The following is a 17,802-nucleotide window of genomic DNA, read 5'->3' as shown; positions in this document are numbered from 1 at the left end:
AATTCAAAGATATTCAATTTCCCTTAATTCAATTTCTCTCCCCTTTCAGTAGCTGCAGACTGATTCTCACCTAATTCTTACCTTTTTCAGAGCTTCATGAAGTTCATTCAGGACATAAATCAAGAATTCCTGAGCATCTTGCTGTGTCTTTTTCATAAATGCTGGGTAGAGGCTGCCAAGAGCTGACCGAAATATTTCTGGTGAGACACATTCTGAGTCTCCAAGCCACATGTCTGTCATCACATAGGCAAAAGCAGTGGCAACCTCACTGCAATCCCTTGGAAGAGGGACAGAGAATGTTTCTGGCTGATTCACGACAGGAAGGCGCCTAAAAACTCAAGCACTGGCGTCAGACCAAAAACAAAGCTGCTTTCTTCGCAGTACTTCCCACGTTGTGATTCACCCTAGCGATGGTCTCTGGGGGCCCGGGGCTCAGCCGTGAGAGGGCTCCCTCCCTAACCTCACCTGGGGGGAGCAGGGAGTGGGGGCGCAGGGAACACAAACGGGTCTTACTTTTGCAGAGCAGTAATGTACTTTCCCGAGAGAAAGTACTCCGCCAGCGGCGAAATGCTGCCGAGAGACTGCAAGATGGCGTTCATGTAACACGTGTTGCCCAGGTTCCGCAGGCCCGTCACTCCCTGGAAGTGGGGCCGGTTCTCGTGGGCCTCGTTGGCGGGGCAGGTATCGTAGTGATCTGTGCACTCCGCACTGCGTTGCGGCCATGTGGGAGGAGAGGAAAGCATTTTGAGGGGCCACGATATGTGCGCATGACGTCCGGCCGCTCAAGCGCCGGGTGCAGAGCCCTCAGTGAGGCTCCTGTCCGAGACCGCCCCGCCCACGGACAGAAGCCTTCCAACCCCAGGTCTAAAATCGCACCCTTATTCTGGAACTCCGAACAGTGTCTGCGGTCCAAGAAGCAGACGTAAAAACTTCTTCCTGAAACCACAGCAAGAGGACAGAAAATACTGGCCTTTCAGAGACCTAGGGTTGCTTGGCTAAAAATGCAGAATTTCCCTTTAAATACTGAAGTATTGGGGCACCTGGGCGGCTAAGTCACTTAAGCATCTGACTCTTGATTTCAGCTCAGGCCACGGTCTCCGGGGTCATGCGATGCAGCCCCATGCGGGGCACTGTGCTCAGCAGGGGGTCTGCGTCTCCCTCTCCCTCTGCCCCTCTCCCTGCTCACCCACACGCGCATGCGCTCTAAAATAAATAAATCCTAAGTAAATAAATACCAAAGTATTTTTTTCCAGGCAAATAATTTAATTATTAGTAGTAGTAACAATAATAGCAATAGATAGTAGTTAATAATAACAATAGCTATCATGTATCAAGCCTGGCCTGAAGTTAAGTAGTTAATAGGCATTTTCCCATTTAATTCTTTCAACCATTTTATGGGGTAGGTATAATTGTTTTTAAATCCTGTTTTACAGAGGAGAGATCACATTTAAATGGTTTAGTAATTTGCCTATGACATATATTATGTGCAGTGATATGTGGAGAGAAGGAATATCTACTTACGTACCTCCTTACCTATCAAGTTATTTGGATTTATATATCACATATTAACAGTGTGTGCACACACATATACATATTGAGAGCATATGCACATGCTAAGGGCATATATACATCTATTAAGAGCACATGTGTGTACATTACATATATGTGTAATATACATTTTCTGATGTCATATATTACATACATATATGTGTTTGTAGAAACACATGTACAGGGAGAGAGAAAGAGCATAGACTTTGTAAAGAATCGATCTTAGTTTTAAATCCTGACCCTGCCACTTCCTAGTTACATGACCCGGGACTCTCATCTATAAAAACGGGTGGTGTGAGGATTATAGTAAGTGATACGAGGCCTGGGGCACAGATCACATAGTTAGTAAATGGGAAGTGATACGAGGCCTGGGGAACCTAAATATAGTTTTGACTAAGTGACTGCTGTAGGATGTCCTAAACAGGAAGCTGTGGAGTTAGCCCTGGGCCCGGCCAGTCCTGTGCAGAGGGGAGAATGCCACAGGTGCCAGGGGAGGCCTCCTGTGTCCACACACAACTTCCTTTCCTCATTTGGCTATTGCTCAAGGCAGCCTGGCATCTTTGTCCTTTATGACTTTTCTTCCCACGTACAGGATCTAAAACTGGGTCTCCATGAGACCGTTACCTCCCCTCAGTACCTCTGTTTACAATTCTGCCAGTTTGAAACGTGTCCACTATTACAAGATGGTCACTCTCATGTTTGTTTTCTGATGTCATCAGAGGCCCCACACGGTCCCTCAGTAGGCACATCTATTGCCTAGCTATCAATTAGCATCTTCCTTTCCTTTTGGGGGACCTCCACGGGGTCAAACCTGAGGGAACCCTTCCAAATGCTGCATGTATCCCCGACTCCTTTGACATGCCGTTCCCTCCCCCCCGCCGCCCTGGCCCTCCACAGAATTCTCTAGAAAGCTGTAGTAGAGAGTGGCCGGCTCACAGGACATAGTAGATGCCAAAGTCGTCTGCAGGGAGGGGCCGCGGCGAAGTCATTTTAGTGAGACCACGGTGGACTTTGACTTCTACTCAGGAGCTGCATCGAATCCTTTTAACTTCATTTCTCCAAGCCTGTTACTTTGGCTCTTTTGTTTGTAATAAACGATGTCTGTGTCTCTCTCCCCTTTCAGGAGCTGCAGACTGGTCTCTGTACTTCAGGCACATTCCAACTTGGATTTCCCATGCATCATAATCATTTCCATTCACCCTCAAGATTCTAGCACGTTGCCAGGAGAGACTGTTACTCGGCTGCTTAAAATCTTTAAAAGTATTAGATTTCAGGGGCACCTGGGTGGCTCAGTCGGTTGAGCATCTGACTTTTGGTTTCAGCTCAGGTCATGATCTCAGGGTCCTGGGATCCAGCCCCATATCGGGCTGTGAGCTGGGCATGAGGCCTGCTTAGGATTCTCTCTCTCTCCCTCTCCCTCTGTGCCTCACCCCCCTCTAAAAAGTATTCCATTTCAGAGAATGAACTGAACATATAACCTCTCTTCCTCTGTCACTCAGTTTCTCTTGAATATGTACATTACGCACATACACGAAAGATTCACCTCCACTTAGTCCACTCCGGCAAACCTGTCCCACTCCCAGGGATCACACCCCTCCTAAGATCCCAAGAGAGTATTTCTCACCCTGGGAAGGGAAGCAGTTGGATTTTGCTGCTTCTAAAAATGCATAGGATTGGGATAGACTGGAGTCTTCCTCCTCACAGTCACCAACTATAGTCCAAAGGGGGTGTAGACATGCACGCATGCACGCATCCCACTAGGGCCAGCAGGGCAAATATAAATAAAGTGTTCATAATAGAAGGACTTATGACCTGAGAAGCAGCAAAGCACACACGATCTCCTGAGCTCTCATCTCATTTTTTTTCTCTCATAGGTTGATACTATATTCAGGGACCTTTCTAAACTCAAAGTCTAATTTTTATATAGGTTCTTTGGATTTTCTACAAACAGTCAAGTCATCTGCAAAGAAAATCAGTCTTATTTTTTCCTTTCCAATCCTTAGCTTTTTATTTCTTACCCTTTGAACTAGCTAGCACCTCCAGTAAAATGTTGAATAGAAGTGGGGTTAGTATCCCACTCCTGAGCTAAGAGGGAAAGCTTTGAATAATTCACCAGTAAGTATCATGTTTGCTAAAGTCATAGTTTTGTTGTTGTTGTTGCTATTCTTTAGAGGGGGGGCAGAGAGAGAGAGAGTGAAAGAGGGTGAGGGGCAGAGGGAGAAAGAGAGAGAGAGAGAGAGAGAGTGGGGTGGGCCAAAGAGAGAGAGAATCTTTTTTTTTTTTTTAAAGATTTTATTTATTTATTCGACAGAGATAGAGACAGCCAGCAAGAGAGGGAACACAAGCAGGGGGAGTGGGAGAGGAAGAAGCAGGCTCATAGCAGAGGAGCCTGATGTGGTGCTCGATCCCACAACGCCGGGATCACGCCCTGAGCCGAAGGCAGACACTTAACCGCTGTGCCACCCAGGCACCCCCAAGAGAGAGAGAATCTTAAGCAGGCTCCACACCTGCACGGGGCCTGATGTGGGGCTTGATGTCGAGACCCTGAGATCACGACCTGAGTGGAAATAAAGAGCTGTCCGCTTAACCAACCAAGCCACCCAGGCACCCCTAAAGGCATAGTTCTTTTGAGAGTTGTAATCATAACAGACACTGAGTGTGATCAGGTTTTTCTGTATCTTTTGAGGTAATCATGAGATTTTTCTTCTTCAGTCTGTTGTTGTGGTTAATAATTGATGACAGTCACATGTTAAACCAATCTTCTATTCCTTAGATAAACTTATGTTGTTAGTGATGTGGTATCATTTTCATGAATCGGTGCTTTCTATTTGTTAATCTTTTGTTCAAGAGTTTTGTATCTATGTTCATGAGTAAAATGACCTATGTAGTAGTGTTCAGTGCTGTGTAACAAATTATTACAGACTTAGTGGTTTTAAAACAACACACGATGACTCTCATAGTTTCTATAGGTCAGAGTCCAGGCATGGCTTAGCTGGAATCCCATGTTGCATTCAGTTGTCATATATTTTTAGGGTCCTTCATCCTGAAACAGTTCTTACACATCTCCTTGACTTTCAAGAACTTGACAATTTTGAAAACTACTGGCTAGTTATTTTGAAGAATATCACTCAATTTGTCTGATGTTCATTCATGCTGAGATTCACACTATGCATTTCTAGTAAGAGTATCACAGAAGGAATGCTGTGTCCTTCTGACCGCATTGTCCTAGGTATTACACAATCTCGAATTGTTCCAACACTAATGTTAACTGCAATCACTCAAAAAAAAAGTGGTGTCTGCCAGGTTTCTCTACCGTATTACTGTTTCTGTAATCCGTATTCTGTAGGGAGAACTTTGAGACAATGCCAATGATCTGTTCCTCGTCAAACTTTCACATGCTAGTTTTAAAATTCATTGATGTTGCTTGGCTGGATTAGTTATAACTATGGTGGTTGCCAAATGGTGATTTTTCTAATGCCATTATTCCAACGAAATTCGTCAGCTGGTAATCCACCATAAGAAGTGTTTTTTAATTTTTTTCTTTTCCCCATTCATTTATTCTTTTAATCAATGTGGACTCATGAATTCCTACTTTATTCAATGGATTATGATGTTAACATTATTTATTTTTGATGTACAACCGTCTCAAGATTAGCCAGCAGAGGGGCTCAGCAAGATGTTTTCTGTACCTGTTTGACATGTCGCCATCATTCTTTCAGCACTTTCTTACTTTTGGCGAAGTAAGGTCTTCTAGACTTACCTGCCCCAATCCTGAAGTTAAGTCATTTCTCTAAGAGCCCTGGTCCCTTTTAGAGAATACTATTCAGAAGCCAAGATCTAGAAGCTAGATGTACTCACACTAATACAGAGTCACAACCTCCTGTTATCTTCAGTATGTTTCCTTTTGATCAACCCTCTGCATGGAGCTGATCTCCTGCTGCTGCCGCCCCGCCCCCCACCAATTACACCACGCACACCTCATCCTCACCCTGCTTCCCTGACACCTCAAACTAGGTCACTGCTGCTTAGCATCAGTCAGGGGCCCCCTTAAACTGGTCTCAACTAATGGCTTTTAAACCACATTGTGAACGGATAAAGGAAGAAAAGAATCTGGCTCTTTCTGTTTTTTTGCTTCTTTCTATGGTGGATTACTTTTTTAAAACCTCCCCTCCCCTCAGATTCTTGTCTAAAAGTTGTACATTGTTTTTATATTCTTGGATTATTTCCTTTAAATATTTCAAAAAATATACAAGTAGCTCTTGTTACCTTAATCTATTTGGGTCCAAAGTTTCAATAGCAAGGGATACCATTATTATGCCAATCTATTTGGTCTTTAAGCTCTTGATGGCTTGTAAAGACTGTGTGTGAGAATTTATTTAGTTCCTTGAGATCACATAATGAGTCAGGATAGCAAGGGTTACTCATACTTAAAAGTACTTTTTGATCAATTGATATCTGTAACTTTACCCAAATAGATGAGACCATTAGTGTGCTTAACTACCATCTTCCCCTGAATCTTTTAATTTTTAAAAACATTTTATTCTAGTTTAGTTTAAAATTTCATACCACGTATAAATATTTGCCAGCAAGTATTTGAATTTGTATATTTTATGAATATTTGCTTGCCTCTTTTATCTCATGTCTTCCTATTTAGATCTTATGTTTCTTTTTGCTTGAGTATATCCTTAATTGACATTCACCAAGGAAATGGTGAACTTTCTGGGAATGCCATCACGTGGCTCAGTTCAAAGTCCTCCCTTTCTCTCCTAATTATATTGCTTTCCTACCTCCTGGATACCATATGACAGGTGAGAATTCTTTTGTCAATCTGATTTTTTTTGTGTGAACTCATTATTATTATTATTTTTGCTATTTATTTGCGGAGTTAGCAAACTGTGGCATGACGTAAGTAACTTTTATTTCCTCCTTTCTAGGTCTTGCATTAAATAGTTGTTGCATCTCATTCATTAATCCAGAAAATATTGATCGTCCATCTACTTCATGCCAGTCACTGTGCTTGATGTTTAACAGAATAAAATACAAATCTTTGCCTTCATATAGCTTACAATCTATTGATCACTTGGATTTATTCTGTGCTTTCAAACTCTTACCAAATATTTTCCATTGTTTTGACTTTCTTATGTGTGTTGAGCACTCGTATGGTTACTTTATTTTGAATTATCTTGATGTTTTAGCTTTACATTTGTGCTCACAGCTACTTTTTTAAGATTTTATTTATTTGTCAGAGAGAGAGAGAGCACACAAGCAGGGGTAGTGGCAGGAAGAGGCAGAGGGAGAAGCAGGCTCCTCAATGAGCAAGGAGCCCGACACAGGATTCGATTCCAGGACCCCGGGATCATGACCTCAGCCGAAGGCAGATGCTTAACCAACTGAGCCACCCAGACGCCCCTCACAGCTACTTTTTACATCCTTTTTTCTAATTTCATTTTTTTTTAAAGATTTTATTTATTTATTTGACAGAGATAGAGACAGCCAGCGAGAGGGGGAACACAAGCAGGGGGAGTGGGAGAGGAAGAAGCAGGCTCATAGCGGAGGAGCCTGATGTGGGGCTCGATCCCATAATGCCGGGATCACGCCCTGAGCCGAAGGCAGACGCTTAACCGCTGTGCCACCCAGGCGCCCCTCTAATTTCATTCTTAAAGTGAATCCTAAAAGTGCCTTCAAAAGATGAAGATGGAAGAGACTTAAGCACCTGGATGCAAATTATACACATGCACGTATCTCATAAGCATGTGCTCATATTTCAACTATACCCACAGAAGCTACAAGGTGATAAGTTCTTTGTAGAGTGAAAAATCACTCTCAGTATGTTCTCTATTCTCTGCCATGTCCTCCTCTCTTCACTGGAATTCCCAAGGAAAGGCAGCACGAAGAAACCTATTATTTGAGTACATTTATGTGCTAGGTACTTAACTCCCTCCACCTTCGCAACAATGTGAGATCAGTATTATGAGAGAGGCTTGCTCAATTAGCTGGTTACTCATGAATAAAGGGCAGAGCAGGAATGAGAGTCCAAGTCTATCCAGTTCCATTTTGCATTGCAGTGTATACACAACAGAATTGAAAGACCCTTAGATGGAGGACTTACCAGTACTACATTCTTACTGCAAGATAATATTCTATTGTATAGATTTATATTTTACTTTTGGGTTGTTTCCATTTTTTGGTTATTATCAATAATGCTACTATGAACATTCAAGTACAAGGGTTTGTATAGACATATTTTCATTTTCTTGGGTATACAACCGGGGGAAAAATTGCTGTCATATGGACTCTCAGGTTAAACTTTTGAAAAGCTGCCAACTGTTTCCTAGAGTGGTGACACTACTTAAATCCCCACCAGCAATGTATGAGCATTCCTATTTCTCCATATCCTTGCCAACACCTGCTGTCATCTTTTTCATTCTAGCCATCCCAGGGGGTATGAAGTGGCATTTTATTATAGTTTTGATTTAAATGTCTCTGATGGCTAATGATGTAGAGACTCTTTTCATGTTTATTGACCACTCATGTATCTTTGGAGAAATGTCTATTCACATCCTTTGTCCAGTTTTAAACTGGGATGTCTCTTTACTATTTAATTAAGCTCTTTATACAAGGCCTTTATCAGATATACTACTTGCAAAAATTTTCTCCCATCCTGTCTTGTCTGTTGTTGACAGTGTACTTTAAAAAAATAATTTTTATATATTGGGGGGGGCATGAACAGGGGGAGGGGTGTAGGGAGAAGCAGACTCCCAGCTAAGCAGGGAGCCCAATGTGGGGCTTGATCCTGGGGCTCTGGGATCATGACCTGAGCTGAAGGCAGACGCTTAACCAACTATGCCACCCAGGTGCCGTGATAGTGTACTTCAAAGCACAAATTTTTAAATTTTTATTAAGTTCAATTTTACTGTTTTCTTTGGTTGCTTTTGCTGTTGATGTCATTTCTAAGAAACCATGGCCTACTCCAAGAACACAAAGGTTTATTTCTAGATTTTCTTCTAAGAGTTTTACGATTTTGGCTCTTATGTTTAACTTTTTGATCCATTTCGAGTTAATTTTTGTATATGGTGTGAGGCAGGGGCTCAACATCATTCTTTTGCATATGGATATCTAGTTGTCCCGGCACAATTTATTGAAAAGACTATTCTTTCCCCATTGAGTTGTTTTGGCACCCTTGTCAAAAATCAATTTACCATAAATTATCTATTTATATGTTGTAACACATTGTCTTGATTACTGTAGCTCACTATGGGGACGAGTATTTAATAGCCTTTTCAGGTAATTGTGGATATTCTTATTTAAGACCACAAAAATTGGACAAGTGGTAGTTTCCCAAAGGTCAACTGCAGTACAGAATCTGAAATCTCATAAACTTTTCACGCTCTGCTCGATCTTTTACTCATGCATCACTTTATAATATCATGTACAGGTCATTTGGAAATACTGGTTATGCAGATTTCCAAATGTTGACACATTTCATTATACACTATCAAAAATAACCATTGTTAAATCAACACTGATTTCATTAGTAAGTACTGGGAAGCTGTCATGTTACTGGTGTTCATAGGCAAGTTTTCCCCAAATTCAAATTTTCTCTTAAAATCTCAAATTTTAGCATTAACAAGTATTATCACTCTTTGGCCAAATCCTCAAGTCTGAATAACCCTGGTTTGTTTGCCAGTCACTCTTTCAAAGTAGAAATGATGTACAATGAAAAAAGTAACTTGTTCATTTTCACGTTAAAGTGCTTTTCCTTTAAACAATCATTGCACTGCACTATGTAGCAAAAGTTTTATGTTTTGTATTTCTCATTTTGTTCCACAGATATTAGACATGTATACGAGGGTCAAGATTTATTAAAAATTAAATTGTTAGCTCAAAGACATTTTATTTTTTGCAGATTTTATTTTTAATTAATCTCTACACCCAACAGGGGGCTCGAATTCACAACCTGGAGATCAAGAGTCTCATGCTCCAAGTGAGCCAGCCAGGGTCCCCCGTCAAATACATTTTTAAAAAAACTGTGGTGTGGGGCACCTGGGTGGCACAGCGGTTAAGCGTCTGCCTTCGGCTCAGGGCGTGATCCCGGCGTTGTGGGATCGAGCCCCACATCGGGCTCCTCCGCTATGAGTCTGCTTCTTCCTCTCCCACTCCCCCTACTTGTGTTCCCTCTCTCGCTGGCTGTCTCTATCTCTGTCAAATAAATAAAATCTTAAAAAAAAAAAAAAAAACTGTGGTGTGAAGGTGAAGAATATGACCACTAGTACACTTTGGTGCTGTTGCTTTGACTTGTGCTAAGATACCCGCAGTTTTACCCATCAATAATTGTGCCTCATCAGTAAAACTTTCAATACAGTGAAAAAGGCAAATATCTTAAAGACTTTTTTTTTCAAAGTAGCTTCCCCTATCCCCACTTTCACTCCATCCTACCCCATCCCTCTCAATCACATTATATTTATTTTATTTTTATTTTTTTAAGATTTTTATCTGTTACAGAGAGGGAGAAGCACGGAGAGGAAGAAGCAGGCTCCCTGCTGAGCAAGGAGCCTGATGTGGGACTCAATCCCAGGACCCTGGGATTATTACCTGAGCCAAAGGCAGATGCTTAACCGACTGAGCCACCTAGGCATCCCAAACTATAGAAGTTTGACCTTGTGGGCCCCCTGAAAGTACCCTGGGGACCCTCAGGGTTTGTGGTCTATTTAAAGAAAAACTGACCTAATTAATAGATCTAGTTAATGCCCATCAAAAGACAACCAACACTGTGTTTCCTAATGGAAAGGATACACCACCATCGATGACACATTCTTGACAAAAATTCAATCTTGAATTTGACCAAGCCTCTAAACCCTAACAGTTTGATATATTCAAGAAACAGAAACATGTAAAATGGCACCTAAGGGAAATAATCAGCAAAACCCCGAATGTGGGAAACTTTTTAGAATAATGACTGGGTTCTTTAAAAAATAAACTAGGTGGTGGTGGTGGTGGGGAATGTCAGGAGAAGCTTATATATTGAAACTTTAAAGACAAATCAAGCAACTGCAATGTATAATAAATCTCAGCTGGGTCCTGACTGAACCAAATTGTAAAAAAAAAAAAAATTTTTTTTTTTTTTGGAGAATGACACTTTCTGATATTATGAAACTTTTTTTTTTAAAAGATTTTATTAATTTATTTGACAGAGATAGAGACAGCCAGCGAGAGAGGGAACACAAGCAGGAGGAGTGGGAGAGGAAGAAGCAGGCTCATAGCGGAGGAGCCTGATGTGGGGCTCGATCCCATAACGCCGGGATCACGCCCTGAGCCGAAGGCAGACGCTTAACCGCTGTGCCACCCAGGCGCCCCATGAAACTTACTTTTTAAGGTGTGAATATCACAGTTCTTATATTTTAGAAACATATACTAAGGCATTTAAATTTAAAATGAAAGAGAAGTTCCATTGATGCAGACATAGAAATCCCAGGAAAAAAACAGTAAAGGAGAGGGAGACATGTGGCGTGGGACAGCACATGAAAGAAAGCACTGTTGACTGACCACTAAGGCAGAATCATGGACCCCGATTAGAAACTCCGCTTTGAGGAATTTCCAGAGTGCAGAAGAGAAACATAGCTCAGAGAGGCTCAAAACCATAGCTTGGGATTTTACTTAAGAAAAAGCTCACAGATGTTCTCTAGTATTGGAAATATTCTGTGGTACTTCTTCAACATGTATTTACAAGCATCTATAGTCTACGCTACACATGCCAGCAAGGCATTAAGGGAAATACAAAAAAATAAGTAAGACAGCTCTCAGTTGGTAACACAGACCAAGTTTTCAGAGACACACAGTGGCTGAGAGGTTTCACTTCAGTACATAATTACTAAGCATTTAATTAAGCGCTAGTTGTGACAGATCTGAGGGTCCAGGTTCCTCAAATACAGACAGTGTGAAACCTAGCCAGGAATCAATGAGAGCAGATCCGGTAAATAAGGAGGATAACAAAAAGCCCTGCCTGTAGATTTATCCTTTTCTGCAAGTAATTACTTGATCTGAGTGATAAATGGCTATTTATTGGATACTCTTGCCTTGATTGTCCACTTAAACACACAAGACTATATATCACTGCGATCTTTCTCAAGACAAAGTTTGGTATTGCGGAAACACATTAAAAACATTTTTTTAATGGTGTGCCTATCACAAATCATGTACTATGCAAGGTGTTGGGTGCTACAGGAGCAAAAAATCTAAAGGGTCCTTTCCTCTGCGAAGTCTACAATCTAATCGGGTAAAAAGAGATGTAACTATGAAACAACATAGTTCAACTTAAGCGTGGGAAATGAGGGTAATTTTTATATTTTTCTTTATACTTTAAAATCTTTACCTTATGTTCCAATACAACCAACATGCATTACTTTTAAAATAATGATGGCTCCTATGTAACCAGACTGATGAAGGCATATTATCAGAGAACATCTGCAGGTGTTTTAGAAGTAATTTGGTAAAGAGATAGAGCAGGATGAGACTGAGAAGAAAATGTTAAAGAGATTAAGCAAATGACACTTTTGGACGAGAGTAATAATGATGAAATTCAGTAATCTAAAGAAAGATCACACTTCTTTAGAATGAGAGATGTGGTTTTCAGGTAAACTGTCACTCTCCAGCATTAGGAAAGAAAAGTTACGGAGTAGATTTATTTCAGAAAAGCAACCAGGAACTGGTACCGAAATGAATCATCATTATACTTGAAAGTCAACATAACATGAGACTTGGGAGCGTACAAAAAAGCAAGTCTTTGTGGGTTTGAATCCTAGTGCTGCTATGTACTAATTATAAGAATCTTAGGAAAGTTACTTTATCTAATGCTTTTATTTTCTAATTGGCAAAACATGATAATAATAGCTATTTCATAAGACTGTTTTAAGGATTAAAAGGTCAACTTATGTAAGTACTTAGAGTAATGCCTGGCATATATTAAGTACTACATAAATGTTTACTACTATTATTATCTAGTGAAAATAATCAACATAAAATTAAACATAGTGATAATCCATATCCTCATATTCTGACATAACAAGAAAGAGATTTAAAGAAAGAGAGAAAGAGAGAGGGAGAGAGAGGGAGGGGTGCCTGGGTGGCTCAGTTGGTTAAGTAACCAAATCATGATTTCAGCTCAGGTCATGATCTCGGGGTTGTGGGATCAAGTCCCACGTGGAGCTCCATGCTCAGTGGGAAGTCTGCTTGAGATTCTCTCCCTCTGCCCCTACCCTGACTTGCACACGCACACACTCTCTCGCTCTCTAAAAATAAGTCTTTTAAAAAAGAGAGAAACAGGAGGAAACCAAGACCACTTTAAACAATATACAGGACAGGAAGTGAAAAAGCTTAGGTGTACAAAATGGTTCATTTAAAAAAGCTGATACTCTGAAAACAAGCAAACAAAAAACAAAACACTCTGAAAACATAAGATAATTTTTCAGAATGATTAAACTCACTAAACATCTGTAAACAAGAATAAATTTATTTAATTTCTTTTAAAGATTTTATGATATACAAAATGTATATAGTATAATATCTTTAATACACTTTTTCTTTCTCCCCCCTTTAATATTAAACACTATTTAAACAGCTTATCTCTTCTTGCCTTGTCTGTATCTATGAGATACACTACTGAATACAAGTAAGATTTACACTGCTCCTTCCTAAATAAAAATTAAAATTAGTACCTAGGAAACAAATAAAAAGAAAAAAAAAAGCATAAAACTTTAGTCAGATGAAAGCTTTTCTTGTTGTTGAGTATTCAACAATATCTGGGGCAGTTAAATTACATTTTATTGGTATAAAGTTACATTGCAATCTCCCGACATCACATAATGATAATCCAACTCAATTTCTTAAATCAGTTCCACACACAATACTCATGTTCAGATGTTCCTACACACAATTTTAAATATATGCAAGAATTTATGTTTACATTCTGATTTAATATACTGGTCAATAAAATCTTTGGAGAAGTATGTAGCTTCCAGGTTGTCACTATAGATACAGATAGGAAAAAAAGCACTTTAACTTTTTTTTACAAGGTAACTTCTCTTGAACAGTCAGTTAAGTTACTCCTCTGATATATTTAGGTTATACCAGTCTACCATGGCTTTCTTCTATTTAACAAGGACTTGATAAAACAATGTTAAAAAAACAAACAAAACAAACTAATCTTCTGCACAATTTGGGCTCTATTTAACAAAAAAACTGCCTCCATCTTTAAGTATGGAGCCTAATCCTGATTCATAAAGTCCCTCTTAGAAAATGGTTTTCAGCTCAGGGCTCCTGTATCCCTATGGATCTAGAACAACAAGTCATCTCCTTTCCCATGGCCAACAAGCATCTAGCTGGGAACTAGTGACATCACCACTGAACACACTAAACACACTGAGGAAGACGTCTGCCATTTAACCAAAAGGCTGGGTGATTTCTTCATTTCACTAGCTGAATGGCAGTAAACCAGCTGCCAATAAAATCCACACAGACACTTAACTTTGGTTAATGGTATTGCACCACATGAGAGAGGGTATCAACCTCATCAGAACAAAGTCAAATGAAATCTTCTGCTAAAAAGAGCCCTTTAAAAAGTTATAAATACTAGTTTTCCTTTACCTTTAAAATTTGACAGCTGCCAGCTGTATCCTATAGGGAGTTCCTGACTGACTACTTTAATCAGGTCAAAAGAATATTGACCTTTTAACTGTGCCAGAATTAGCATGTTCATTTGCACACACTTTTCTCTATTACCAAACAGTCTCCTCCTGAAGGAAGAATGACAAGGTAACATTTTTGTGAGGTGTAGGCAAAACCAATGATTCAGTAATATTATAACATAAGACGAATAGAATTAGTTGATTCTGATTCTTTGGTGGAATTTCCAGGCTGAAGAGTCAAATCTGAAGGCTCATCCTGAGGAAACAGAATTTTATCAGGTGTATAGTCATTCCTCTTCAGATCTATATTCACACCCCCAACAAAAAAAAAAAGGGAAAAAAGTCAGTATTTCATAGAAATGAAAAATTAACATTTTCTAAATCAATTTTCCTCTAAATGTGCCAGATCTATATTTTAGCAGGTTGTTTTAAATCCAAAGTCACAAAATTTATACATAAAAATGAAATCATTCATTCAACAAGTACGTATTATGTTCTGACTATGAGTCAATAACTCATGGAAGAGTGGAAACATAGTAAAAATCAAGGCAGACAAGGTCCTTGCTCTCATGGAGCTTATATTCTTGCTCATGAAGAAAAACAAATAGAGAAATAACACAACTGTGTAGTAACAAGTGCTCTGAAGCAAACAGTATGATGAGGGCCAGACAGAAGATGGTATAAGCTGATTCTTTTAAGGCTGGGCAGAAGAGGCACAGGAGGTAATATCTGAGTGAAGACCCTGAATACTGAGAAATGACTCAAAGCTCCAGGAAGTATGTCCTAGATAGAGGGAAGGTTAATTGCAGACTATAAAAAGAAATGGACTTGATATCTCCTAAAAATAGCAAGAAGACAGCATGCTTGCATGTAAGTAAACTGAGGGGGCGCCTAGCAGAAAATGGCATCAAGTGGCAGTTAATGGCCCAAGGGTTATCAAAAACAGTCAGTGAGCCAAATCTCACCTGCTGCCTATTTTTGTAAATAGTTTTAATGCAATGAGCCATGCTTATTTGTTTACAGATTGTCTATGTCTATTTCTGCACTACAATGGTAGAGCCATGTGGCTGTGACAAAGGCCATATGGCCCAAAAAGCCTAAAATATTTTACTCCCTTGCCTTTTACAGCAAAGTTTTTGACCCCTGATCTATGGGATGCAAGCTATGGTAAGGTATTAAGCAGTGTTAAAGGAGGAACATAATCAAATTAAAGTGACTATGCTGATTGTCATCTGAAGTCGTGTTAAGGGCATTTGGCAAGAACACAGGAAACGAATGGTGGCAATGAGGATTAAGAGAAATGGATGAATTCTAGGGAGATTTCAGAATCAGAGTAGACAGAGTTTGGCAGATTGGTTTTTCTTCTCTCACTTTTCACAGCCAATCAGCTTTTAAGTTTTGACCCTGAGCAACTGGGTAACATTAATGAGATAGGAAGTGTAGGGGTGGGAAATGAGAGTCAAGAGTTCTGGAATGGACGTATTACTTATAAAGATGCTGTAAGGTATCCCAGTAGAGATGTAGGAAACTGAATATAGAAACAGGAATTCAGGAAGGACAGTATGTCTTTTTGATGCTATCAGTATTGGGATTACATTTATAGCTATGGGATAGGACGAAAACACTTTGGGAGTTATAGACAATAGTTGCAGAATTGGAAAACAATGCAGAAATATCAAATTTAACTTAAAACTAAACCATAGTTCTGCATATACCCATAACTTCTTTATCTCCATTTAAAATAGAACAAGCACTCAGAATATGAACTGTTTANGAGTTATAGACAATAGTTGCAGAATTGGAAAACAATGCAGAAATATCAAATTTAACTTAAAACTAAACCATATACCCATAACTTCTTTATCTCCATTTAAAATAGAACAAGCACTCAGAATATGAACTGTTTAAGTGATAGCCTGTATTCAATGATCCAAATACATATTTGCTACTTATATGAGTAAGTTTTGATAAATTTTGAATTCAAGACTGTGCCACTATGGCCTTGGAGAATGCAAATTAATCTGTAGCTGTAGTACACCAAGAACAATGGAGAGAAACCCAATTATAATTCAAGTCCTGAAAATGTTAACTTATGGTGTTAACCATGGACAAATCACGTGACCTCTAATGATATCTTCTGGAAAATGACAGATTTTGACTGGATTGCTTTTAAGGCCTCTTTCAAGCTATAAAATCCTGATTATATTGATAATTTAAAAAAAAAAGATTTTATTTACTTGACACAGAGAGAGGCAGCGAGAAAGGGAACACAAGTAGGGGGAGTGGGAGAAGGAGAAGCAGACTTCCCGCTGGGACCCCGATGTGGGGGCCTGATCCCAGAACGCTGGGACCATGACCTGAGCCAAAGGCAGACGCTTAACGACTAAGCCACCCAGGCGCCCCTATTAATAATTTTAAAAACAGATATGCTATACTTAAAATATCATTGGATCCAAATGATATATAGTTTCCATATAATTATAAATAATATAATTTATTATATTACATAATAACCAAATAAAAATACTATCTGGGCTGCCTGTTAAACTCACCACTGTTATGTTCTAGTTTTGGCTAAAATGGACTAAGCATATTCAATTCTATCTTTTCCACAGATTACAAGTAAAAATCCTTTACATAAACACAAAGCCACTATCTAAGACTCCTGGAAAAGTAAGAGCAGACATATTGAAGAAAGGGATCAAAACTTGAGGAATGACCTAAATTGATGGTAAGTTTCCAGGGTCCCCCGCCCCCTCTTATTTCCAGGCTTAGAATTACAGATAGCTTGATCTCAGAAATGTACAGTGAGCATGGACAGAAAAAGCTCTAGGATTTTCTGGCCAGAAGATCAGGAAGGAGGACTCTGTGGCTGGAAAATCTTGAGGGGAATGCCCTCTTCCTTATTTTTCTCTTTTTGTTCCTCTGGCTGTTACCTAAGACAAGCCCCAGTCATGGAGAGGGACTCAGGGTGGTGGCAGCTGAGCAAGCACCTACAGTTCCAAGAGAAAAACCCTTCTCTGGGACCACAAGAACTAAAAAATAGCTGTCTTTATCATTCAAAAAGTTTTTCTCTTTTTCCTTGACACTTAGCATCAGAAATGGACTCAACTGAAGGAAATGTGTGACAGTATGGGGAGGACACAATCTTGGCTTTCTAATCAGAGTACCCCATCCACCCCTGCCCCTCCACTCTGCCCAAAAAGAGGCCCTTGAGAATCACAAAATATGGACGAAATCATGGAATGGAAGAAAATGGAGAGGGGCACCCTAAATTTATGTATGAGATCTCAAATTCACCCTTGAGTGGCACACATGTGGAAAGACAGCACAGGATAGGCTCTTAGGACTAAACAATGGTGCAGACCTCTAGTCAGTTCCAAAACCAGACTGACACTGGAATCACAGTTACAAAAGGTAGACTGGGACTTGGAAGCTTAACTGAGCTGACTGCCTACTAAAATAAATAAACAACAAAAACCTGACACTCTCTACATTATTTTTAATAAGACCCAGAATCTCATAATATTCAAAATATCCAGCTTAAATTACTGGAGATACAAAGAACTAGAAA

The 17,802-nt window shown here is 39.6% G+C and overlaps 2 protein-coding genes across 4 annotated transcripts in view; both read right to left on the bottom strand.

Annotated features, from left to right (window-relative positions):
• Positions 1–2,709, bottom strand: part of USP50 (ubiquitin specific peptidase 50) — a 37,395-nt gene extending 34,686 nt beyond the window's left edge. The window contains exons 1-3 of the mRNA XM_002920419.4: positions 2,485–2,709; positions 514–708; positions 82–277 (exon numbers count right to left, since the gene is read on the bottom strand). Of these exons, the coding sequence (XP_002920465.2) occupies positions 82–277; positions 514–708; positions 2,485–2,537 (444 nt within the window). The 5' untranslated portion in view covers positions 2,538–2,709. The remainder of the gene's footprint in view (positions 1–81; positions 278–513; positions 709–2,484) is intronic.
• Positions 2,710–13,032: 10,323 nt separating this feature from the next.
• TRPM7 (transient receptor potential cation channel subfamily M member 7) overlaps positions 13,033–17,802 on the bottom strand; it is a 116,526-nt gene continuing 111,756 nt past the window's right edge. For all 3 annotated transcript variants that reach the window (XM_011226462.3, XM_034660987.1, XM_019800940.2), the window contains one exon: positions 13,033–14,531. In XM_011226462.3, coding sequence (XP_011224764.1) covers positions 14,401–14,531 — 131 coding nt within the window. In that variant the 3' untranslated portion in view covers positions 13,033–14,400. The remainder of the gene's footprint in view (positions 14,532–17,802) is intronic.

This window comes from Ailuropoda melanoleuca, chromosome 5 (genome assembly GCF_002007445.2).
Source record: "Ailuropoda melanoleuca isolate Jingjing chromosome 5, ASM200744v2, whole genome shotgun sequence".
NCBI classification, from domain to species: Eukaryota; Metazoa; Chordata; class Mammalia; order Carnivora; family Ursidae; genus Ailuropoda; species Ailuropoda melanoleuca.
This window is presented reverse-complemented; position numbering and strand designations above follow the sequence as displayed.